The sequence below is a fragment of the Pteronotus mesoamericanus genome, unplaced genomic scaffold, assembly GCF_021234165.1.
Source record: "Pteronotus mesoamericanus isolate MK-2021 breed Mesoamerican mustached bat unplaced genomic scaffold, CSHL_Meso_final contig_116, whole genome shotgun sequence".
NCBI classification, from domain to species: domain Eukaryota; kingdom Metazoa; phylum Chordata; class Mammalia; order Chiroptera; family Mormoopidae; genus Pteronotus; species Pteronotus mesoamericanus.
The window spans coordinates 23,729,283-23,755,961 of NW_026555027.1; the positions used below are offsets into that span (position 1 = coordinate 23,729,283).

At 39.8% G+C, this 26,679-nt stretch overlaps 1 protein-coding gene across 1 annotated transcript in view; it reads right to left on the reverse strand.

Moving 5' to 3' along the window:
- Window positions 1–26,679, reverse strand: part of VEPH1 (ventricular zone expressed PH domain containing 1) — a 187,565-nt gene that overhangs the window by 106,717 nt on the left and 54,169 nt on the right. The window contains exon 6 of the mRNA XM_054579995.1: window positions 21,043–21,252. Within this exon, the coding sequence (XP_054435970.1) occupies window positions 21,043–21,252 (210 nt within the window). The remainder of the gene's footprint in view (window positions 1–21,042; window positions 21,253–26,679) is intronic.

The window sequence follows — 26,679 nt, forward strand, 5'->3', positions numbered from 1 at the left end:
TAAGAACACTAGAGAGCACTTTAACACTACACTTGTGGGACATTTTACACAGTGAAATCACCAACAAAAAGCACAAAAATGAGAAAAATGTGGCACTAAATAGGCCCCCAAAAGAACAGACACTTGTTTACAAAAAGAAAGCTGAAACAAGAAGGCAGGACATTGACTTGTTGGATCTCAGCTGGGAACCTGTGCATTAGGCAACTTAAATTTTTTGCTGCTCTATGCTTGCCTGTGAATGGCCTCAAAAGTGCCTCAAGTATTGATTTGGGGTTACAAACACATTTTAGCAAATAGGTGAATTTGAAAATATGAAATCTATGAGGTGGATACAAAAATAGATAGATCAATCAATTGATCCCAGATCTTTGTGGATATCCTATAAAAGAAACATCTGCTTTTATCTTGGTTGGTGAGAGTTGAAAGACATTCCAAACTGGAAGAGCCTATCTACAGAATTGAAAGATATTCTAAACACTTAAGACATGACTTTGCATTAAGCCATCACTATCATGTTGAGAAGGCAAATTCAACTTTTCTGACGTTGGATGGCATTTGGTTTGAGTTTAAGTCTCCAGCACATCTTCTAGTCAGTCTTTCCGTCTACTCTCTACTATGGCAGGTTCTCTCATTTTCTTTAAACTAAAATTTTCTTTCCTTAGCAATTTACTATACAGTCCCTCAGTATTCATGGGGGATTTGTTCCAAGACACCCTGTAGATAGCAAAATCCGAGGATGAGTAAGTTTCTTATATAAAATTGTATAGTATTTGCATGTAACCTATGCAATCCTCCTGTACACTTTAAATCAGCTCTAGATTACCTAATACAATGGAAATGCTATGAAATAGTTGTTATACTATATTGTTCAAAGAATAATGACAAGAAAGAAAAGCCTGTGCATTTTCAGCACAGATGCAGCGATGGTAGGCCTAACTACACAGTACACCTCAGCAAAAGCAGAACATTTAAAAAAAATATTTTTGATCCACAGTTAGTTGAAGTTATAGATGCAGAACCCACAGATACAAAGGACTGAGTATACCCCAAATCCATGTTAATTCTGTTTTTTACCCACATATTAATTTTTATCCTCATTATACATTATATTGTATACATGACCCAACTCAAGTGTGCAGATTGAGGACTAGTAACAGCAATTTGCTTTTTGTAATTCAACTGTTTATAGTAGAATATGAAAAATGTGGAGAACATAAAGTATTTTGAAATCATTTTTTTCTTTCCTTGTTCTCCACATGAAACAAAAAAAAGAGATGTTAGAATAATGCCTTTTTTAAAAAGAAGAGGTCCATTTGGTTTAGGACACTGAGTTAGGGAGTTCTCCCTGAGTAAGAATGGCGATTATGAGTTTGTTGCTCCTGTCTTAGTGCTAGTTACACCTCTGATGTATTTTCACGACAGCTCTGACATCATTATCTGCAATTTATGTGTCCGTTTGTCTTGCTTTCCCTGGTGTGCCCTTGAAAGGCTGGGCATCTTCGTACCTTTGTACTTTTGTACCTTCGTACCTTCTTACCTTCATACCTTGGCATACAGTGATGTTTATTGTTGAAAACCACTACCAATACCCCATTATTCCTGGATACAGCTCAGAACCGTAAGGTAGGGAAAGCTACTATTTTTCAGCAAAATAGGACTTTTAAACCTTCCTACCTCCTTTTGGGGAATGGCTGTCCTAATAAATTTATTTAGTGTTGTTGAATTTATACTGAGAAAAACTTGGAGTGATTTTTGGCTCAATGCTTAATTAGCTGCATAATTTTGAGCATCTTATTTGACTACTCTGAACCTCAGCATTTTCATCTGTAAATTGGAGCTAGCAGTTTAGTGGCAGAATATTTTGATTACCTCTCAATAGTCATAGTTACCCACTCACCTTCTTTCATATGGGTAGAAGGTCCATCCTTCATAAAGTGAAAATGATAGCCTTTCAATTTCTCAAACTTGTTTGTAACTAGGGGATGGGTATTTGACTGTATCCTTGGTTGGTATTTGTACCTGAAGCGAAGTTTTCTGTGGTAAGAAACTGATAGAAAAGATTTACCTCCCAAATAAAGATACATGGAAGGACATGCACCTTTTCTTTAACCGGACATTGCTGTATCTACATCATATACTGTCTGGATCTGTGGCAGCCACCTAGAAAGCACGAGGAAGCATGTTTATGGGTCCAAGTCAATATACTGAGGATGGTGGAGAGAGGATGGAAGGGCTTTGTCATCAAGGGTCCTTGATGACATTGACATTGTACAACTTTTAAATGAAACTTGAACCTACCATGTCTTCCAGACTTCTCGTTATATGAAATAATAAATATTCTTATTACTGAAGTCAGCTTCAGCTGAGTATGCTAGTATCAAAATCAACTTAGTTGGCACAATATTATACTTTATAATATTGTTCTGAGGAATAATGAAATAACACCAGCAAGGGCGTGGCAAAGAACAAATGATTTTTTCAAATGGTAGCAACCAATTGGTATTATAAGTATTATTTTTAATAATATCTGAGGAGATTAGAATATCAATGAATTAAAAAATAGACCACTTGGTAGAGCTCCAGTGTTTATTATAAATGATTTTATTCTCAATGCCAGGTATCCTATTTGGCACATAGTAAATGTTTAATGGTTTTTTTTGGGTTTTTTTTTGACATTGTGGAATATATGCTACATGTGAAAGACCACATATAAACATACTTAAGTAATGAACCAGAACATTAGCAATACCATTGAAGGCACCTGTGGGCCCCTCCCCGTGCTTCTCTCTGCCTCTCTCTGGGCACCTTCCCTTGTGGTTTCCTTGATTCCTATCCTAATACACTGGAAGACCTTTGGTACCCCCTAGTCTGTTTGTTCATAGTTTGATTATTAACCTGTAATATAAAATTTCAAATATTCTATTAACTGAAGAGTTTATAGTCACTCCTTTCAGAAAAGCCAAAATGGTAACTGAGTCAGACATTAGAGACCGGCCTGTGCTGCCTTTTGGTTGGGTTCAGCAGGTCTGCCTGAGCAATGTGTTACATTTTCCCCTCCCAGCCACCGCTCAAGCCTCCCTAAACTGCTCCCAATCTAGGGATTTGTAGCTCTTTCTTCCAGCAATTGCCTAAATTATTCCACCCCCTAAAATCTCCCCTTGGGAAAGAAGGAGCGGTTAAGCTTTTGGTTTTCCTGAGGCTTTCTTTTCTGCAGGTAAAGTAGAATTGGCAAGTAAGAGACTAGCAAAGCAAATAAGACTATTGGCTGTTCGCATTGTCAATAAATGTGATAAATATGCACAGAGAAAGTCCCACTCTCAGAGGACAGAAATGTGAGTACCACGTAAGCTCTCCCCGCTGAGCCTCCAGTCCGAGAGGCGTGGGCTGTGCTGTGGTGGTCACAGGGTGGTTCAGAACCTTCTTCCTAAGTTTGAATCCTGGCACTATGACTGGCCAGTCACAGGCCTTGGGCCAATTATTGGCCTCTATGGCTCAGTTTAAAGATTTTATTTGTTTATTTTTAGAGAGAGGGGAAGGGAGGGAGAGAACCATTGATATGAGAGAAAAGCATTAATCGGTTGCCTCTCATATGCATCCCACCTGGATACTGAACCCACAACCCAGGCATGTGCCCTGACTGTGGATCAAACTGGAGGCCCTTCACTCTGAAGGAAGACACCCAACCAACTGAGCCACGTCTATCAGGGCCATGGCTCAGTTTACAAAATGGGTTAATAGCAGTGTCTGACTCATGAAGTCACTGTGAGGATTCACTAAGTTAGAAACATCGCATGGGAATGCTAAATAAATGTTGGCTATTACTATTTGAGTGTCAAAAATACTAAGTGCAGGCATATTTCAATTATCACAAAAACTAAAAACAGGCTATCGCAGAAGCCACCTACCCCCTTAATTTTTTCCCAGTTAACATATTTTGTAAATTGATAAATATTCAAAAGTTCTAGAAATGTCCAAAACCCCAAACCAGCTCAGTATAAGCAAATGTGGACCAGTATTTTGGTAACCTGCCAAAAAGTTTACCTAAAAGAGAAATATGCTCATTTTACTGAGAAAGCCTGTTAAATGGAACATTATTAAGTCAAAACACTGTAAAACTTAAGATTTTCTTAGTGACCTGAACCCCATTTTAGCTTCTTACCTATAGATAGCTAGATCTTTTTCTCTTTGCAATTATTTCCCAATCTTTTTCAATTTTTTCTTGTGTCTGAAGTAAAAATATTCTACTATTATAACATTTTTCTTTTTGCTTTTTTAAATTTAATCTTTATTGTATTTTTTTTTCCATTATCATTTAGTTCCCTTATATCCTGCTGGCTCCAGCATATTATAACATTTTCAATCCCACAAAAAGTTATTGGCATAGACAAGGCAGTAATGGACAAACTATCTAATAATCTACAAATTCTAAAATAATTATATCAGCAATAAGTTTTATTCTTTAAAAATTATGCTACCCAGATAAGGTATGCACTTCTAGCCTTAAAATATTGGCATAAAAATATATGCAAAATGCTTGCACAGTAAGTAGTCATCAAATGTTGTTAGTTTATCATATTCAAAAGCAAAGCTTCAATAATTCTTTTCAGAGAACATTGAGAGGGCAAACTCCCTGAGATCCTTTTTTCTTGAGTAGAGTAGAGAATAAATTTTAAAAATAGTTAAAGTCTCTCTTAGGCAGATAAACCTCCAATTTTGAGCTGGTTTTAAAAACAGCAGTGAAAAAGTCACATTCCTCCTTTATCCTCTGATCATGCCTTAATTTTGTTATTGATCAGCTCAGAGTAATTGAACATATTTTTCTTCCTATTAATAAATAAAAATGCTATTAGAACTTTAAACTTACCGTATTTACCGATTCTAAATGATTACTTAGTCGATGTAAATGGAGTAAGTTTCCATTCTTTCCTTAGTATTTTTGATTAAGTTTGCATGATTTCAGGAACTCATAGTTTCTGTGGGCACATGGGAGAGTAATAAATCATGCCTGGTAGAACAACACTGCCTAGGCAAAACAATTTTAAAAATAAGTCTCAGTAATAAAAATCCAGAAACAGCTGATGAAAACAGATGTATCCTTTGTTTTGAAAGAGCCTCAAATTTTGTAATATGGCAAAAATTAAGGATTAGCTGGACTGAGTTCAACTCTATGCATTTGGCATAGAATGCTAAAGTAAATCCCACCCTTGTAAAAGAAAAAACAGGTATAATTTTTGTGTTTACAAAGCAATAATGACTTTTATTTAAATATGGAACTTACTGTATCTTCCCCAAAAAGATATTTGAATGAAATTGACTTAGGATTTAAAACAAAAATCAGAGAATGTGGAAGTAGCTTATCTTTAAGCCTTGCTATTTGAGACAATAATGTAACCGAATAAATTATGTTTTTGGCATGATTGATTTTTTAAAGGGCAGAAAACTGGACACAGTCTGCTGTCAAATAAAATTTTCAATTTTTCCCAAAATAACATTGTGACCACATTTATGTTTGAAAACCCAAATCTCTCCATTTGTGCTCAGAGTTTATTTCCCAATATTTTTTCTTTGCATTGACCCCCAAATACTTACAGAGCTTAAAGCTTGTAGAAGTTTATCTAATTTGAACGTTGAACATAGAGTTATTTTGTGGGTTAATAAAAGATTTAGAGGTCCTATAGTTCGTATTTACTCCCTAAAATCTGGGGGCTTGGGAACTTAGCCTCTTAAAGGTAAGTCTTTTGTGTGGGCTCAAGGGACTCAGAAAGAATTATACTGAGCCAGAATTTCTTCTTCCACCACACCATGGTCCCCTCATGTAAATGACCTCTCATTGATTATCCTGAACAATGGTTCCACTATTTCTTTTGCTTCAATTAAGCAAAACTTTGAAAGGCCATTGGGGACTTTAGCATTGAAACATTTCTAGAGAACTCAAAGAAGCAGCCCATCTTTAATTACACAATATATGTTTAGCAAATGTGGTGTAATCATAGAATGATAGAAAAAAGTAACCACAGAGCTTCTGGCCCAATCAAGGAAACGATTTTGAAAAAAGGTACTGATTATGGGTCCAAAAAGAAAGAAAAGAAATAGAAAGAAAGAAACCAGAAAGAAAGAGAGAAATCGTGTTTGAACTTTCTGCCAGGAAAAAAAGAAGTACTTTGTGCTTATTAACAATATGGTAAGATTTAGCTCAGTCAAACTATACATCAGCTACAATTGAACTTTCCATAATTATTCATTACATTATATAATTTACTCATTATGTAATTAAATACAAGTTGTCTTTCTTTGCACCTACTTATTTTCTTTTTTTAATGTTTAGCCCATGTTTACTTTTTAAATTTTTTAAATTATATTTTATTGATGATGCTATTACAGTTGTCCTGATTTCTCCCTCTTTGCTCCCCCTCTACCCAGCACCACCCCACTCCCTCAGGCAATTTCTCTACCATCGTTCATATCCATGGGTCATAATGTGTTAAGTTCTTTGGCTACTCCATTTCCTATACTGTACTTGAAATCCCCCTGACTATTCTGTAACTACCTATTTGTACTTCTTAATTCCCTCACCTCTTCACCCATTCCCCTACACCCACCTCCCCTCTGGCAACAATTAAAACGCTCTCTGTATCCATGATTCTGTCTCTGTTCTTCCTATTTGCTTACTTTGTTTTTTAGATTCAATTGTTGATAGATACATATTTTTTTTTTTTTGCCATTTTATTGTTCATAGTTTTGATCTTTTTCTTAAATAAGTTTCTGTAACATTTCTATAATAATGGTTTGGCGATGACAAACTCCTTTAGTGTTTTCTTGTCTGGGAGCTTTTTATCTGCCCTTCAATTCTAAATAATAGCTTTGCTGGGTAGAGCAATCTTGGCTGTAGGCCCCTACTTTTCATGACTTTGAATATTTCTTGCCAATCCCTTCTGGCCTGCAAAGTTTCTTCTGAGAAATCAGCTGACAATCTTATGGGAACTCTCCTGTAGGTAACTAACTGCTTTTCTCTTTATGCGTTTAAGATTCTCTTGGTATTTTAATGATGATGTATCTTGGAGTGGGCTTCTTTGCATCCATCTTGTTTGGGATTCTCTGTGCTTCCTAGACTTGCATGTCTATTTCCTACACCAGATAAGGGAACTTTTCCTTTATTAATTTTTCAAACAGATTTCCAATTTCTTGCTCTTTCTCTTCTTTTCTGGCACCCCAATAATGTGAATGTTGCAACATTTGAAGTTGTCCTAGAAGCTGCTTACACTACCTTCATTTTTCTGGATTCTTTTTTTACTTTTTGTTGTTCTGATGGGTTGATTTTTGCTTCCTTATGTTCCAAAGCATTGATTTGATTCTTGGCTTCATCCACTCTACTGTAAATTTTTCTTTATTTCAATTAGTGTATCCTTTGTTTCTGACTGTATCTTTTTTATGCTGTTGAGGTCCTCACTAAATTCCTTGAGTATCCTTATCACCAGTGTTTTGAACTCTGCATCTGATAGATTGCTTAGCTCCATTTTGTTTAGTTATTTTTCTGGAGTTTTGATCTGTTCTTTCATTTGGGCCATGTTTCTTTGTCCCCTCATTTTGGCAGCCTCCCTGCATTTGTTTCTATGTATTAGGTAGAGCTGCTTTGACTCTATGTCTTGGTAGTGTGGTTTAATGTAGTAGGTGTCTTGTAGGATCCAGTGGCATAGCCTCCCCTATCACCCAAGCTGGGTATTGAGGTGAGTCCTTTGTGTGGGCTAAGCACACTCTCCTCTTGTAGTTGAGTCTTGGTTGCTGCTGTCAGGTCAATGAGAAGGATTTACCCAGGCCAGTCAGCTGCAAAAATTGGCTGTGACCACTTATCACCAACCTCCATCCTCTGTTGAGGACCAGCTGTGCAGTGGCAGGGTGCTCTGATGTGGTCTGTAGATGTCCACTGGGTGCGCTGGCCTCTGGGATTTCCTGGATGATACAGGCCAAAGTCAGCCCCGATCTGTGTTTTGCCCAGGGCCACCCTTCCCGATATATAAAGCAATCTGAGATGGCTATTACTTGTGCTGGACTTGGAGATTCCCAGGCGAAGTCAAGCTGTGGATCTAGGCTGGCTCACTGAGGCCAGCTGCTGTTTGAGGTTTTAAGAAGCTGTGAAACATGAGCTAAGAGCAGCCATTCATATGCAAACTCACTGTTAACAGCTTGGGTGGGACCATAAGTTTGGCGGGCTGGAACCTCATAGGATATCCAGGGAAGGACAAACAGTGTTATCCAGGTTGATGGAGTCTCAGATATATATATTGTCCCTGCCTGCCCGGTCTGTGGCTCTGTGGTGGCAGATGGTTTGGAAAAGAAACAATGGCTTCTGTCCACCTTTCTGTCTCGGAGAAAGGTGTCCCTCAGCTCTTGCCTTGATGTCAGACACTTCAGTTCCTCCCTGTATGTCACTAGTGTCTTTCAAGCTGTTACCTCCCTGCTGTAGCTCAGAGGGAGTGAGTCTGAGTAAGGAGCAAGTCTGTGTGTACGTTCTTTAAGAGGAACTCCTTGGGACTCCAGAAGTTTCTTCCACCAACTCAATACCTGCTGATTTTTGCAGCCAGAAGTTATAGGGACTTATTACCCTGGCATTGGAACCCTGGGCTGGGGGTGGGGGTACCCTGTATAGGGCTTGGACTCCCCGCTCCTGATATATTCCTTCTGAATTTTTATCTACCACATGTGTGTGAGGGACCATTCTGCATCTGCACCCCTCCTACCAGTCTGGATGGATGTGATTTCTTTAATTCCATAGTTGTCAGACTTTCATTCAACTCAATTTCTGACAGTTCTGAGTGATGGTTGTTCTATATTTTAGTTGTAATTTTGGTGTGGTCATGAGAAGAGGCAAGCCCTGTCTGCCTATGCCACCATCTTGACCAGGCATCTAGCAACTACTTATTTTCAAAAGAAATAGCCAGATTTTTTTTCATGGTAGCTGAGATGTAACTCCAAATATAAGTTAGGCAGAAATATTTGGAAGAATATTATTTCATTACTTAAAGGGGACAATGAAATGGAAAATTGCAGTTTGCAAAAGTGTAAACCTTGTTTGAGACTGGCAATTTCCATAGCTAGGAGAGTTTGCTATAGTTTTTGTTAGTACCTTGTCCCACATTCCTCCAAGTGCTCCCTTTTTTTGTTCCTGGATTTTGCCTTGGGTGAAGTTTTTTATTATTTATCTATCTATCTATCTATCTATCTATTTATTTATTTATTTGCTCTTAGATCAACTATGTTTTCATTGTGAACTGCCTTAACTGCTTGCTGGACACAAGATGAAAATAAATAAGTAGATAAAAATATGCAAACAAATTACAACTAGTAGTATGGGGTTTTTCAGCCAGGGTGGGCTGGAAAGAAAAAGTTTCAAATACACTAGCCTGGAGAAAACATTAATTGCCTTCCAAATTGCTTTCCACTCATCCATGAGCTCACTATTATGTAAATGGTGTAAATAAAATAAAACAGCCTTTTAGGATTTCTAGATAGGATTGCATTAAGATCTTGAATGGACTCATGTTTTGTTTTAGTCCTTTTAGGCTGCTATAACAAAGTATCACATACTGGGTAGCTGATACACAACAAACATTTATTTCTCACAGTTTTGGAGGTTGGGAAGTCCAAGATCATAGTGCTGGCAGATTTGGTGATTGGTTCCACAGAGGAAGGGGCAAGGGCACTAATCCCATGCATGAGGGCTCCACTCTCATGACCTAATTACCTCTCAAGGTCCCACCTCCTAATATTTCACCTTGGGGGTTAGCTTTCAACATATGAATGGTGGGGGTGCATCATACAATAGTATGGTTTAATCTTACCATTTCTCAAAAGAATAACAGAGGAGTCAGGTCATTGTGTCTACTGTTTCCATTGTGCCTACTGTTTCAACTGTGTCTACTGCATAGGTTAATAAAATCTATGCATCTTGACTTCAAGGTCATTCTTACTTTCTAAGGGAGCCTATTTCCTTTAGGAAATCTTTGTAACTTCTGTTTCCTCTCATCACTCTCCTTCCCTGTTAATTTAATTTGTGCCTACCCGTCATAAGGAGAAGGAGTTGGTAACCAAATAGTGCTTTAGGAATGTGGAGCTCTCATTGAGAAGTTGGGCTCTGGGCAGCAATTTTTTGTGGGGGGGGGGGCGGTTGGAGTGGCACTGCTTATTGAAAGGCAATCTTGCTTTATCCAGTTCACTTACATGGAAGTAGCTTTGTAAGAATATCTCTTCCTCATGACAAACCACAGCAACCAAACCATACTGGAAAGTAGAAACCCAACAGAATTAGCCTACTGTCATTGCCAAATGACATTCAGAAGAAGGAAAAAAAAATTATGAAGATACATGATGATTGTCTCCTCAGCATTGCATTTGGCCACATACTTATTTATTAAATAAAATATATTTTCTTTTAAGCTAGCTAAAGGAAATATTATTGAGTAGGGTTAGTTCTTAAAGTGAGAAGCAGAAAAAAAATGTAATAATAAGAAAATCAAAGAATGAGAGTATGTCAGAGCTGGAAAGGACCTTGGGCTTTTGGTCCTCATTTATTCTGGACAGCCTGAGGCTCTGACAGCACATTGACCACCACTCCCCAAGGTCACCCTGTCAAAGTCACCAGGCTAAGATGAACCACAGGCTTGAAAACACCTCTTAACTCCCAGTCCAGTGTTTTGAATGAGGAAAGGGACATTTGCATGAGCTAAGGGCTATAGTCAGGAAGAAGGAAGAGATGAGTAGGAGTTTAGCATAACCCAGGGATTTCTGCAATCAACCACACTTAGTAAATAAAGAGTTCAATGATGTGAGATAGTTAGGAAAGTTTGTTTTCTATTTCTCTGGGTGAACTGCCAGATACTTGAAACTTCATAGGGCTCTACATAGGAGTGAAGTTGGGAAACATTGCCTAGATTGTTTTCATTTATTCATGTTCTGGGAACACTTATTTTCCACTCATCTCAAATTTATTAATCTTAAATAGCAACAACTATTCCTTTATCAACTTTAGATTTATTTATTACTTAACAAGAAATAAACTGATGTCAAGATACCCTTCTCAGTGTAATTTTGTATGTGCTATCTACATGTATTCACGGTTAAGGCTAAGAATATAATAACATGAACATGTCAGCGAGACAGTTCATTGCTGATCAGCCAACTGTCAGATACACCTTAGGGGATTTAGCTCAGTCCAAGTGAACGAGTATCAAGTTCCCAAATCCTATTCACTATGAAATAAATTCAGGCTTAAACTTTTTGATATATCCCTGGGGGATTTTAGAGCAGAAAAACCCTGTAGGTTAGGGCTTGGAATCTTGACAATGCCTCTTACACTTTCATGTGCATACACATCACCCAAGGATCTTATTAAATTGTAGATTCTGATTCCAGCTCTCAGGTGATGTCCAATGCTGCTGGTCTGGGAACCACACACATTTGTCAGCCAGCAGACTGACAAATTTTGAAAACCAGTAGCCAACATCCATGGATGGAACCCAGTGCCTATAGTTTTCCTGGCCCTTCTCAAACACAACCTGCCAATGTTACCAGCTGCCATTTACTAATACAAAACACAGATGCTCAGTTAACCTTCAGTCTCTGCAGAACAACTAGTCCATATTGATCTGTGGGCCCCCTGCTGTAAGCCCATTGCTGGGATGAATCATCAGGGAGTGTGAAGGAATGTGAGGAAGTGTGAAGCATGGCTCTGTGGATAAAAAAGGGGCCACAAACTAATCCTGACAAGCTCAGGGAAGGCCTTCATGGTGTCCTCACAAACTCAGAGACCTAAAGTAATCACATAGGATGGTCCAAACATAAAAATTCATAACTAAAAGTGAGTCATGGTGGGTAGCCATGTCCTAGGCCAGGACCTTCCTTGACAAAAGTCAATATTTACCTTAACTGAGCATGTCTATTGTCTTTTTGCATCTACAATAACATACCTTTGGAATATCAGAGTAATTCCCTTTTTTCCAGACCCCTCAAGGTACAATCTCCCACCAGAACCCAAGACCACAGGACTCCTCACTGTTATCTTGTTCCCTGTATACCATCTCTGTGTGCTGTAAATGTTTTTTGTTAACTATCTCATACCCACCAATGTAAAAGAAGTATGTTTTATCCATTTTATTCTTTATTCAGTCCCAGAGATTTCCACCCCATTGATTTGGGACAAATGGATTTCATGTAACCCACTGACGTGTCCTTCTTTGATTGTAATGCATAAAATAAACTGAAAAACTGCCATTCTCCAGAGCATTTTCTCTTTTAAAATTTATTTTTATTGTATTTTTTTCCATTTTGCTCTTGTTTCCTGGCAATTGTTGTCAGTTTGGCTCAAATAAACTCATAAATATTCCCTACAGGATTGGACGTTTTTTACGTCATCAGTTCTTTCTTCCCCAGTGCTTACAGTGGGTTGGGGGTGTATATGTTCATATGCTGAATGGATTGAAAGCAAATGCAACCAGAAGAAAATTGGGTGCTAAACTCTACATTACAGATGTATATTCTCAAGGGTTTGGAGCAAGAGAAATTGCAGTTGCCTGGGGAGGTGTGGAAATGCCTCCTCCTGGAATAGGCTCTCTGGAACAGGCTGACCCTGAGATGATTTGAGTGCAAATGATCTACCTGGAAATTGCAGGAGACTGGTAGGCAAGAAAAGAATGAGGAAGAGAAGGAACATAGCTCAGAAATGATGCCTGTGAGTTCTGGGGAAAGGCTATCTCATTTGGGATTGGGAATGGGGGGTTGAGAGAGTTGGGGTATAAGCACCCCATCATTGGTTGAGGGCTGCTGGGGGCAGTGTTAATTCCTTACACATCCTGCCATGCATTTTAACAACATGGCTTGTAAAGTTGGGGGAAGCCATAGGCAAAGAAATGCAGGTGCTGGTAGTTGGAAGCAGTAGACTTACACCAAGCGATTTGAGTCTGAGGACTGTGGAATGAGAGTGTGGGTGGGGCAAAGACTCCTGCTGCCAGCTTAACAGGGCTGTAGGATTTGAACTGGAATTAGCAACTACTTCACACTCTCAACCCTGCTGTGGCCAATGGCCAGTTTTCCTTTCTGGTGAATCCAGGATTCATTCACTTATTGAGCTCAAGGCTATAAGGGGATGTCACTTGGTGGAAACTTTCTGCCTCTCTTGGGGGAAGCACTGGCCTACTTCTGTCATGGCTCCTGGTGTGAGAAAGTCAGATTATGCCCCTCTGCAGAGAGGAAGATCAGATTGGTGGGGACCAGCTGACCTTTCTTGGTGTGAAGCTGGCCAGGCAGAGGCTCCTTTCAGGTGCTTACGGCCTGAGAGCGCTTTGTGGATTGGCCAGTTGGTCTCAGTTGCAGTTGATAATTAAGACATTGTTGAGAACTCTTGCAACACATAACTTCTGTAACCATTACTTACTATTTTAGCTTTGCAACCATTTGTGGGGACATTTTGTCCTTTTACCCGGTTCTTTACTTTCTTAGGAATTGAGGTACATAGTATTCGCTTACTGGTCTGCACCATGAAGGGAAACAAAATACTGTTCTTAGGTCACTAGGGTATCAGTAATGGAGCGAGAAGGTAGAAGACAGGAACTATTACCAGTGGTATTTAACTAAGAAAGAGAGCAAAGGGGAATAGACATTGAGTTTAATAAAGTGGGAAGCAGAAGCCTGCTTGCTAGCCAGGAAGCTACAGCTTCACACTCCAGGGGATCCCAGCATTTCTTCAAGAGGATTAACACTCCTACCTTCTCCTTCTATGGTGGGAGCTAGGAAGGCAGGCACATGCACAACATAAGTCTAAATGGCAATGGAGGGAGGTGCTGGACCAAAGAGACAGGGGAAAAATGGGACTGGTTGGGAGATGGGCCCATCCAAACTCCACGGAAGCTTGAGAAGTTCATTGGTCATTTTGAAAGGGTACCTGGTCTGTCCCACACCCAAGCTAATATAATCCCAGGGGAACAAAGAAGTTCTCTCTTTTGCCCACCTGGTGACGTGCTCACCATTCATTCATGCACTCTCTCGTCCGAGAGCAGATGACCATGAGGGCCCAGCAGCTTCCAAGCCCACAGCAGATGGTGTGGGCTCCAAGAGGACTAAGTTCTCTCTCTTGCTTGGGTGACCCTTGTTCACCCTGTGTGTTCCTGCATCTTCTCTCCATATCCATGCAGCCTTAGCAGCCATGTGGCCCATGGCCATGTGACTCCACACACAGGCTCCAGGAAGAGGGAAGCTGAAATGGACTACAGCAGGAACAAGTTAAGCTACCTGCATGAAGATTGAGGCTGCTTATCAGCCACCTGCAGGCTCCAAAGGACTGAACTTTGGTATGGAGCCGGTCTGGACACTGGCTTTTGTCTTGGCCTTCCTGAGGACACGGTTTGGACTTTTTCCATGGCAGGACAGAGGGAGATGGTACGTTGGAAACCCAGGGAGCAGCTTTCATGGTACAAATAAGCCTTGCCATACTACTGTCTCCCATGCATGGGTCCTTGGAATGCTTTCCCTGTGATCCTGTGGAAGGAACTAATTCCCACCTACAACAGAACTGTCTGTTAATCCATGAGAAATTTTCATAATCTGAGTCTACCTTCCAGCCTCATCCCTCCTCCTCTGCATTCAGTGCTCCAGGCACTTGAAACTCTTCACTGTTTCTAGAAGACTCCAGGCCTTTCCCCATCTTTTTGCTCTTCCTTCTGTGGATACCCTCTTCTCCCTTCCCTGACATAATCCCATTAGCCAACAAACCCAGTTTGTTACACATTCCCAAACTCCCCTATGCAGGGTTTTCTTCCTTTTTGATCCAGTTCAGAAGTCAGGAGTAACAGGCACCAAATTACATTTAAATTCATCTGTTTGCACATCTTTCTCATCCCCATTCACTGTGAGACCCTCTAGGGCAGAGACCGTGTCTTTCTCCTCTCTGTGTCCCCATCACCAGCACTAGGTTTTGCACCCCAAAAGAATCAGCAGCTCAACTCCTGAAGAAAGGAGAATATGGAATATCAGCAGTTATTTGAAAGTATATTTTGTATATACTCAAAATTTTTTCTTTCTCTTTACACTGTGCAAGAGACTTAGTATTATTTACAGTTAGCATGTAACCTTCTTAGAATATAAAAAAACAATAATTTTTTTTTCATTTTGGACAAAAGTAATTGTTCCTAATTGATGACAATTCTATAGTACTAAGTAGTAGCTGCCTGGCTCTAATCAAAGCTTGAGAAAATAAATTCCCAGTCACTGAGTCTACTAAAGTCTACCAATTTCACCATCTTTGGGGAAATTGTGGTTTTAAGTCACAGCTCTTTCCCCCTATAGAATGGGCCCCAAATCCTTTCATCTTGATTTGCAAGTTAAAGACACAAATTGTCTATCTAGCTCCTATTTTGCAGGATGTTTTTCCTCAGTCAGGATGAGGATAGTAATGCGGTTTTCAGTTGCCTTTGTCATTCTGTTCCTTTTCCTCCTGAAAGTGTTTTTGTGAAAGGCCTGCCGGATGTCACAGAAATGTGACCTGGGCAAGATGTGTGTCACTTCTTTACTTGAAAAGTGTTCATGACTCTGAGCCCAGAGAGGATGTAATAAACACGCCCTGGTGCTTGGCCAGCTTATCCCAGCCAGTTAGAAAAACAAGGCGAGAGCACAGGATTTAACACCCCCACTGGCAGCGGCTGCACTCAGAGGGCACACCATTTGATTCTTCACAGGTGCAGACTTTTGGTCTCCAGCTAAGGAAAACAACAGGCCATAGCATCCTTCCACATGCCATGAGATCATTTGTAAAGAGCATTTGAAAGCTTCTCCTTTCTGTTTCCACCACATAGGTCGGCTGCCTTGTAGGTCTGGCACAGGGGCAAAAAACGGATATGGAAAACATGCTACGAACTAGTGTGCCTTCTAATGAGACTCGGTCCTAATGAGGATTTGACTATTAAACAAAAATGGTCTCGATTCATTTGAGACTTCAGCAGATGGATAGAACACATGAATTCAATTCAGCTTCTCAAGAATTCAAAGCCATTTCTAAAGGAGTCTCTTTGCCATGTTGACCTATATTAGGAAAGAGAGCTGTAATAAGTCCAGTACCCCAAGAAGCAGGCCAAGACCACTTGCACAGCTGAGAGGGTCTAATGGGTGAAGAAAGTAATGAAAAAGAAAAAGAAAAGCTTCTAGAATAGAAATATTCTATTTTAGTTCTCCATGGACAAGAAAAGTCAGTCTGGTCTACATTTAATTTAAACCACTTCAGATTTAGTTAATGAGAGTTTTTTTTAAAAAGCTATAAACTTATTTGTACGGTTTTTATAAGTGGGAAGCTGGGGAACACCTGCTGTTTATGAAAAGCAATGCACTTCCAGTGCACCGAACAAAATAGGCCTATTTTAAATTATCAAATTTTATAAAATGTGGCTTCATTATTATTTTTATTACTCTTATTCCCCTTAGGAAAAATGCTCTGCAATATAAATATAAAATAGATACATATAGATACACTCTGAGTCAAAAACAAAACAAAACACAAAAACTATGCATACCAGTTATTTCCTAAAAAAAAGAAAGCACATAATCACTTCTGCTTTATACCTTTAATGATACAAATGGTTACCTATGGTACCTCATTTTTTTTTTCTGTATGGCCTTATTTTGACTTGTCCCATGCATATCCATCTATTCAGACTCTTCCCTTGGAGAGAAGCAGGGAAAAAGCAAGCCATTTCCATGGTTGCTGTCTTCCCTAATTTCTCTGTTAGACTTAAGTTTAAGCCCATATCCAAATACATGCAATGAGAAAGGCTTGAGTAACAACTCATCATTTACTCTAGAAGAAAACTTCTCTGCTCTTTGACACTCCCATTTTCACTCTCCATCCAAGAGATATGCATTAGATGTCAGCACATATTTGAAAAAGGCTGGTGAGTCACTGTATAGCTTCCTATAGTGACACAAGAATTTTATGGCTATTAAGCATGCTTTCATGTAACTTTGGGCAACCCCCCCCCCCAAAAAAAACTATTGAGGTAATTTGAGAGAGAGAGAAAATAAGGATCTCTAGGGTTATTTTTTTTTTATTTTGTCCAGCTTCCCTCTGTTGGGTGTAATACAGATGGAAAAACTGTGATGTAGCTACCAAGTTGTTGAAGCAGTTTGCCCACTCAGATGGGCTCTGATTTAAAAGACTTAAAAGATGCACCGATCTGGTTCCCCACAGCTGGCCCTGAAGTTCTTACACCTGGCTTCACACAAGCACAGAAGGTGAAGCATACGTCAATTAATAACTTGTGTGATTGATTCTGAGTTGAATCTACCCCTGAGGCTCTCTCTGGTCTGCACACTCCCAGGAGACTCTATTTTTCCTCTTAAGGGTCAAGTAATATAGTTTGCCAGAACCACACAACAAGGGGGGTTGGAATAGTGGGCATTGATTAGTCACAGATTTTGTATTTCAAAAGTTGGAGCAAGCTACTTAAAGTTCAATTAGTTTTTCTGCATTTCCAAAATGTTTGAAATCTTAACAACAAAATCACTTGATACTTGGTATCCCCTGAATACATCTGAAATTTTTATGTTGGTGTCAAAGAAAAAAATTTTAAATTAAGTCAATTTTCAGGTGAGGCCAGGACAGGGTGACAAGAAGATCCTAGGGCCTGAGGTCACTGGGGTCCTATTGAAACAGGAAAGTTAGCATAGGGAATGAAGGCCCCCAGGCTCTACCCCACCCCTCCCTATTCTGCCCATTGCTACCTTCCCTATTTCTTGGGGTAAAAAACAGTTAAGATAAACAAAACCACTCTCTGCCAGAGTTGGCAACCATGTTGACCTACATCACAATTTTGAAAACACTCTGTCCTCCAGATCACCAGGCCACCATGCAGAGAGGAAGAAAAACGATGAGTTGTGCTGATGACTGTCACCCTCCAAGCCACCCCATCTCCTCCCCTTGCGCAGAGTCGATCAAAACCTCCACCCAGATCCCCTCAGTGTGACTAGCTGTCTGAGTTCACCCACACTTCCTTCTTAAGTGTGTAATGTCACTTTAATAAATCTGCTTTGTTAAACCTCTTTTTCTCACTCTTAAATTCTTTCCTGTGCAGTGATAAGAACCTGTACACAACCACTGGGTTAATGGGTTCACTCAAATTAAACAGTTATTAGCTGTTTAAACTACTATATTCATTCTTGGAACATCTGAGCTTTAGCATTCTTTGAAGATAAAAGAAGGATTTTCTAAAATGATATTCAAGCATTAGGAACAAATAACAAGGGGCATTATTCTTGAGTAAAGGAGCTTGACTGACAATTATACATAATTACATCAGTTTTATCCTAAGTGAAATAAAATAAAGGAATCAAAGAATATCAGCCAGAAGGGAGTTAAAGCAGTGTAAAACATTATTTTTGAGAGAAAAGACAAGAGAAATGAAATGACTTGACAATCTGCAACAGAGAAATTCTTTGTCTTTCATATTTCTTTCTGCCCTTCTCTCTCAATTAGCTGGGTGTGTGGCCATCTGAATCTAGACTACATGTTCCAGTCTCCCTTGCAGCTAGGTATGGTCATGTGCAGCTTTGTTCTACTTAGTCAATGGAATATAAACAATAGATTATGTTTGTATGGAAAGGTGTTTTCTCCTTTCATCTTCCTGCTGGTTGAAATGCTGACTTGATTGGTAAAGATGAGTAGCCACCTTGGACCATGAGGTAGAAGCCATGTGCTCTCTGGTGTGCTCAAGGATGATAGAGTAACTAAGTAGAAAATCCCTGGGTTTCTGCAACCATAAAGTTCTAGACTAGCTGCCTTCTAGACTTATTTATGTGCAAGAGAAATAGATATCAACCTTTGTTTAAGCCACCGTTGTTTTGAATTTTTTTGTTACTCCCAGCCACATCTTATCTAAACTGCTATAGTTTCCTGTAGTGTGGAACAGTTTTAACTGATTAGCATGGCTTGGGAGGAGGGTAGGATGGGTAATGAACAAAGCCTGATTCTAAGTTTAAAACAGAAAAATGTTTTAAATACTTTACATCAAAGGATCTCAAATATTGACCCACAAGCAATGACATCAGGATCACCCTAGCAGAAGGTCCCATAAATCCAGAGTCCTGGGTCCTTTTCCTGAAGATTTTGATTTAGTAGGTAGTTTACGGTGCCCAACAACTTATATTATTAAAAAATTTTTTCATGTAATTCTAATATCTAGATACATTTGGAAATATTTGCTCTAGAATTTTTCTCCACTGGGAAACTGAATGAGAACCACCAAAAAATTATTTTTTCTCTATCAAACATAAATGTGTCCATGGGCACATGAGGATCAGAGCTGGGTCGGGGGCAGAGAGAGACAGAGTGAGAGACAGGAGAGAATATGTTAATATTCTGAATTCTGAAATAAATGATTCTTAATGCTATTTGGATCCTTTCTTCTTTCTGCTCCCATCTAGAGTCACACAAATCTCACCTAATAGACCATTCTCTCTTAGATTTGCTTTAGTTTGGAAAAACCTACAGTAACATAATTGTTATGTGGCTAGTGTTTTGGGGTTTTTTTTAGTAGATTAGAGTTTCTGTGGAAAATTTAGTCATTTCCAATGTGCATTACTAGATTTTAATGAGTCATGAATGTATTTGTGACAAAAAGAACACCACTAAAGTACAGGAAAGTACACTTTTTAAAGATTCCAAGGCTCCCATATAAGAGGTTGAAATTTTTGGTCCATGAAAAATTACGTAAGGTCAGCAGTTTCAAACAGCTGTCTGCTAAAGTTGGCCTAAAAGCACTTGGGCACATCAGCAGGTTCTCCTGGCAACAAAGGTGACAACAGCACGGGAAAGTGTTACCAGGAGGCAGATTGTGGCAGGCGTGAGGCATTCCCAACAGTAATGAATAGAAAGGGATTAGACTAAGCAGCTTGTCCCTATCAAAGTAATCCTTTTACAAAATCCACCCTCACGCTGACAGGTGCAGGCTGCTTGGAAGCTCAGCTCTCCACCTTCTTTGGGGAAGCTAGGGGAGAAAGCCCTCCTCCAGGAGGAAAGCTAGCATTCCCTGGGCTCTCTGCAAATCTCAGCAGGACCAAAGATCCACTTGAACACAACATTTGAAAAGAGTGTCAAGAACACCAAAGACCTAATTCCAACCGAGTTGCCAACTAACTGGCTCTGAGTCTGGGTAAGTCACTTAACTTTTCCATTTTTTAATTTTCTCCTGTAGAGAATCAAGAGGTTGAACTTGATGAGCTATGAAATTTCTTTTAAGAATTGTACAGTTTTATATTTATCTTATAGGAAACGATAACATATGTCAGTGTATAAAAGTAAAAGCTTCCCTCCATCAATTATATATTTGCCTTTATTTTTAAAAGGTAAAAATCCTAAATCCCAATATAAAATCATCAGACAGACAGGCATGTGTATGTACATATGCATGCATACAACCTTTGGAACTTGAATTTCTGGAAATTTTTTCTTAGGAGCCTAATCCCCACAAGTTCCAGTGGCATCTTGTTGTGTCTGCTAAAAGATCCCACTAAACAAATATTTAGGCTAGTCGTTTTAAACGTCCATGAAGGTTTATTTCACTCACCCAAGTAACACCATCCAGAGGCCTCAAAACATACTTTGTACAGGTCCTTATTGACAGGAAAGCAAAGGATTCTCATTAATAATAGGTAGCCTCTGATTTGGTGCTTACTGATGGTCTCCTGGATTATGCAGAAGTGCGACCAAAATGAGATAAAACTTATTTATTGGTTGTTTTTATTAAAAAGTGGTCTTGAATATGTCATAGAGACATTTTAACCTTTCTTTTTTCTCAGGTGACACTCTGGCAATGATATCTTTACTTCCTGAACCTTTCACGTAGTCCCGCTATAAGGGGCCCTGGATCCAGAGGTTGCTGTTTATGCAAAAGATTTGAAAGAGACATGGGAACTCTCAGAAGTCCCAGAAAAAAATGTGCAAGCCATAGAACTTCAGTGGAGTGAATGTCAGTGGAATTTAAGGAAGATAAGAGGAAAACCAGCCAAACTTACTTCATCCACATGCCCCACAGCTCCATAAATTCTCGCCATCTGTCCAATGAGGTAGGGGAATCTTTCACCAATCTCTTTCAGCATTGGAAGAAAACTGTTCAAAGCCACTGGTTGGTAGCCTGCGATCTCTAAGAGGATGTTTAGGATGAAATCATTATGGGCCGAGTCCTTCAAATGCCTGATTAAGAAAGGAATACACTTCTGAACCACCTACAAAAAGAAAGGAGAGAAAAAGGCAAGAAAGGGAAACAAGGAGGGATATTAATTAAGTCAGAATCCATCTAATAGATTTTTATATTAAACCTGAACTCAACGCATTCTGAGATTATTACTCTTGTTAGAACTGAAGCAGATTTCCTAAGTCTGGAATTTTAAGTTTATAGTAAAAATTAGAGGCTTCAGTTTCTTTTTCTTTTATCTGTGATCTGCCATTGAAGAGAATTTTGCAAGTGCTTAAATACTGCTATTCATAAATCAAGTTTTGATGTGTTAGATCCTCAGAAGTGATATATTTCCCTCCAACCACCATGAGAGCTACAATTTGAAGGACAAAGTATGTAAGAGATCCATTGATGACTTTAATCGAAGCCTCCAAATTGGATTAATATGGTTTAGAACTATTGAATAATAAAAATAAGAACGCAGAAAACAGTCCTTACATTTGGTTTTATTTTTCACTTTAATCACAAAAATGTAACAAGAAAAAAAATTATTAAAGTAATTTCTACTACATTCCCAATACCCTAATATTTCTTTCTGTATTTTAATGCTTTTATGAATAGAAAGATGCAATTTAATAAATTGTTTTGTCTGCTAAAATAAAAGAATTAGAAGAGACAACCTGTGGAAAACTAAACAATAAAAGCAAAAACTATTTGTCCATTCGTATTTCTTCTATACTTATTTCTCTTGTTTGTTGTTGGTATGCTTTTTTTTGTTTGTTATTTTTTTGGTAAGAGAAACTTGAAATGTAACTTGCAGTATAAAAACCACGCCCGATGCCCAGCTCAACCTGCTGAACTCACCATCCGCCCCTGCCCTGAAACTGCTTTTCCCACCTGTCAGGCCACAAGTATCTCCTTTCTCTATAAATGAAACCATTACCTGCTTGGAAATCAAGCCAGGAATCTGGGACTCATTCTTGATGACCGACTGTTTTTCCCTTATCAGCAACCTTGAGTCCTACTAACTCCAGTTCCCAAGTATCCCACAAATCTGTCCATTTCCCTCGTCTCCATTCATCCATCCATTCTTTCATTCACAAATAGGTATTGATTCCTTCTTATTTGCAAGGTACGACTCTGGGTGCTGGAGTCACAGTTGCTAAGAAGTGTAACAGGCTCCTGCCTGCATGAAATAATTCACTATCTAATAAAGGAGACATTTAGTAAAAAAATTACAACAGAAACACATATAAAATTTTATTAATAAATACCATGCAGAGAAAATAGAGTGTGCTGTAAGACCATTCCAGGATCTTAATTTAGGTTAGGGGTCAGGGACATTTAAGCTGAGACCACTGATCCAATCATCGTGCCTTTGAGTTATTCCAACAGCTTCCTAACTGTTCTCCCTGCCTGCAGTCTTGCCTACCCAATCCCTTCTCCACTTGTGGTCGCAATGGTGGCCCTTTCCTGCTTACAGTACTTCACTAATTCGCCATTACTCTTCAGATAGAGGCTTAACATATCTTTTCTGAAATGTTATCCATCTTTCCAGGCTTATCTCTTCACCCACCTACTCTACCCTCTCCCCATTCGGGACTTGTCGTATATCACACACTTCACTCATGTTGAATTTTTTAAAGTTTTCTTTTATTTACTTATTTGTTTTTAGAGAGAGGGCAAGGGAAGGAGAAAGAGAGGGTGAGAAACATTGATGTGGGATAGAAACATCGATCAGTTGCCTCTTGTACACACCCTGATGGGGGACCTAACCCACAACCCAGGCATATGCCCGACCAGGAATTTGCAGGATGAGGCCCAATCAAGCCATACCGGTCAGGGCTAAAAGTTTTCTTGACTTGCTAAGTGTTTCCTTGCATCTGTGATTTAACTCATATGATTCACTTTGCCTGTGATTCTTATTGCCCCAGTTTTGCTGGATAACTCCTAGTCATTCCAGAGGCCTCAGGTTAGCTGTTCTTTCCTTAAAAAGCCTTCCTTAACTTTCCTTCTCTCAGTCAAGTACCCCTGCTGAAGCTCCAGTCACACCCTAAATGGCTCTGAGGAGGTCATTTTCAGGACTTCTTCTTATTGCTGGTCTAGATGTCTGCTTTGCAGACCAGATTGAAAGCTCTGTGAAGCCAAGAATCATTTCTATTTTGTATGCCATTGTATACTCAATGCCTAGCACAGAGCCTGGTCAGAACGCGAGTGAGTCAATAAATATTTGAGGAACACATTAAAGAAAGGCAAGTGTAAATGATTTTACAGGGTAACATTTTGATACTTCCCCATATATGTGAATGGTTGTATATAATGTTTAAACGTATATACATCATGTACCATATACAGCATAATGAACTGAAGCATAAGTAAAATCATCCTACATGTACATTTAAACTTTATATTCATATCTAGTACTTGTGGAGGAAAGGACTGGGCTAGTTTTAAATGGCACAGATGAATGAACAGTTCAATAAATGCTGTCTGTGCATTGGGAGCTATTGTATGTTCCTCAGGGGAAACCAGGAGAGATCCCTGGCACATACAGCAGAAGAGTCAGCCAGCTGCTCCGGGTCAGGGCGGCACATTTAACCCGAGGCTTTTAGGAATGGAAAATGCTTACACATTTCCTGCCCCATTCTATAACATTCCATTTCCCAGTCCTTACTCTTCACATCCTATTCCTGGAACACCAAGGTCCCTGTGACATGTGCTTTTAGTCATGCTAATTTCATTTAAATTCCACCCATACACCCCAAGTCATGCAAGAGTACCTTATGTCTGTTGCCTCATAAAGAAAAACAAAAAGGAAAAGAAGAAAAGAGAAAAGGAACAAGAGAAAAAAGGGAGAGAAACTAAAAAAGGCTCAAGGCGAATCCATACACCTGACCAGAGTTGAATGCATAGGATAAGCAAAGAGAAAAGATGCCCCAAACAATGTAAACAAAGTGATATCAGTTCCACCAATTAGACAAAAGTTTATTACTTCCTACAGTTTCCTGATAAATCAAAGTTTATTATGATGGTGATAGAAAAGATCAGTATTTCTTAAAGTTTATCGTACATGTGATAAGGAAGTTGTGCTTTGAGATTTAGATAGATTACTCTTGGGTAAGAAAGAATTTTAGTTTCCAAACACAGGACATTTCTTTAGTCTGGTCTCTTCAGAGCTGCTGCATGTCTCAGAAAAAGCTTTGCCTTTGCTCCGAGCAGAGTGGCCACTCTGACAACACAGATGGCTGGCAGAGAGCAAGATGCCACGGCCTTTGTTCAGGCCATAAGTCCCATTCCATGGGCCACTGAAAAAGCTCTCAAACTGGCCTTATAGCCTGAAGTATCTGTTTTTTCTGTTAAGTCTCCTCACTGCCATCAGAGTTACTGTCCTAAAACCCCATTTGATCATGTCAAGACTTCAAAGGTTTCCTGAAGCCAATGGCCGGAATCTGGTCTGGCCACAGCATTCCAGGGTCTTCACTGATGGGCAAATCTGCTGCCTTTCTCCCCACGCACCCTCTCACTCAGTAACAGGCCATTGACCACCCGCAGTGCCTAGAACACAAAGAGAAGTCTCATACTTTCGAAGTCCATCTCAAACAGCTGACTTCTGGGAAGGCTTCCCTCCAGCAGGACCTGGGGCTGGGGTACTCATGGAGGCCTGAAGACCCTGCACCTAAATATTCAGTAGCTATTAAAAAATGCTCTATCCTTCTACCTGACATGTATTTTTATAGCAATTTTTAGCTTCTGTAGAAGGAACAGGAAGAAATGGCACTTAGCTTCCATACCTTTCCCCTCCCTTCTCCTCCTATCCCTGGCTTTGCCCTTCAAGGAGTCTCTTATGCAAATATATGGATACTCCAGCCCACATACGATGAGCCCACAGCTCATCAAGGCTACCCTTCAGGCCTGTGGGGTCACACTGTTGGCATAGCCTGTCCTTGGGAGAACAGACCCTGGTAACAGGCCTGTTCTGTTAATAAGCTCTGGAAACAGGATGGAGACACGTACAAAAGGGCTTCTGAGTTATTCGGACTATGGTTAGTAGGTGGGGGAATGGATGGGAACTGCGAACAGGCTCGGACACGAACCCAGTAGCCTAGGGAAGGGTCCTATCCCTGGCTTCTCTGGTCAGTCCTGAGCAGAATTGATTGCTGCCTTTTTATTTTCTTCCATAGCAGTGTGCTGACAAGTTTAGTATCTTGTCGCTGAACTGAAATGTTGTAGACACATCTCATCACCCCAAGCAACTGGTACCTTGAAGGCAAGCCATCTGGAAACAGACCACCATAACTTAAATGTATAGAATAAAAGGTAGACCTGTTTGTGTGTATACATGTGTGTGCATGCACTCACTCTAACACTATCTTCTTAATGTTGTGCAACTGATGTCTTATTTTAAATACCAAAAGTGACATCTAAGGAATGTCAGCATGGTGATGCTTTGAATGGTACTGTAGGATTAGGTATGTAAATAGAAGTGCTCTACACTACTGAGAGAAAAAGCCTAGAAAATGACTCTCTTTCCTAGGGAATAGACCATAAAAGTAGCTCCTCTGACTCTGGATATTAATCCACAGAGGGCTGAGCTTGCCATTTGCTGCTACTCATCTCTGTACAGTTAGGGCTAGAAGCCCTTGTTCTGAGGATAACAGATACAATCGTATGTGTTACTGAATTCTGTTCCTTTCATTGGCTAGGCCGCAGCAGAATTCGTGGCAGCCAAGAACACAGGCTTAGCTCCAGAAGGCCACCTGGAAAAACTGACCACCCAGCCTCTTTCTATAAATGGACTCTAAGGATTCTCTGGAAATTCTTGCCATGAATCACTAACCAGGAACTGCCTATTTTCACCTAGAAAGGATGGCTTACTAAGAGAGGGATCACCAGAGGGCCGCAATGACAGAAGGGAACCCACCTGTCCCACCAGCCACATGGAAGTCCACAGACATATGGTTGATGTTGAAAAAGCTATGCCATGTTTGCAGTCCCATGGACTACTGGACTGCTCAGCCATACATAGGGAAGATGTTTCTTTCAAGAGCCAACTGTTGACCCTCTAGCCCTTGAAAGCCAGGTTATCACCAGTCACAGAAGGTGGGTAATTAGGATGACATTCAAGAAAGCGTGAAACAGCTCTGCATGTTGCCCTCACTGGAGAGCCCCAGCACTTTACCTCCAAGTTGCAGAGCATTGGCACAGCTTTTATGCAGAAGGAAAAGCTCCACTTTAATCCAAATTTCACAAGGTCAAAAACCTCTCCTTTTAGCTTCCTATTTCATCTGAAATTAAATGAACCAGACTGTCATCGAAAACCTCAGTCCTCATTTCTGATTGTTGCCATGAATTTCGCTGTCCTCTCTCAGTACACCCTTTCACTGTATTTCTCCCATTCCCTTTGCCTGCTGTCTAATTAAGGAACAACTTAAGGCAGAGGAAGTGAATCAGGCACTCTCTGGCTCACTGCCTGTGC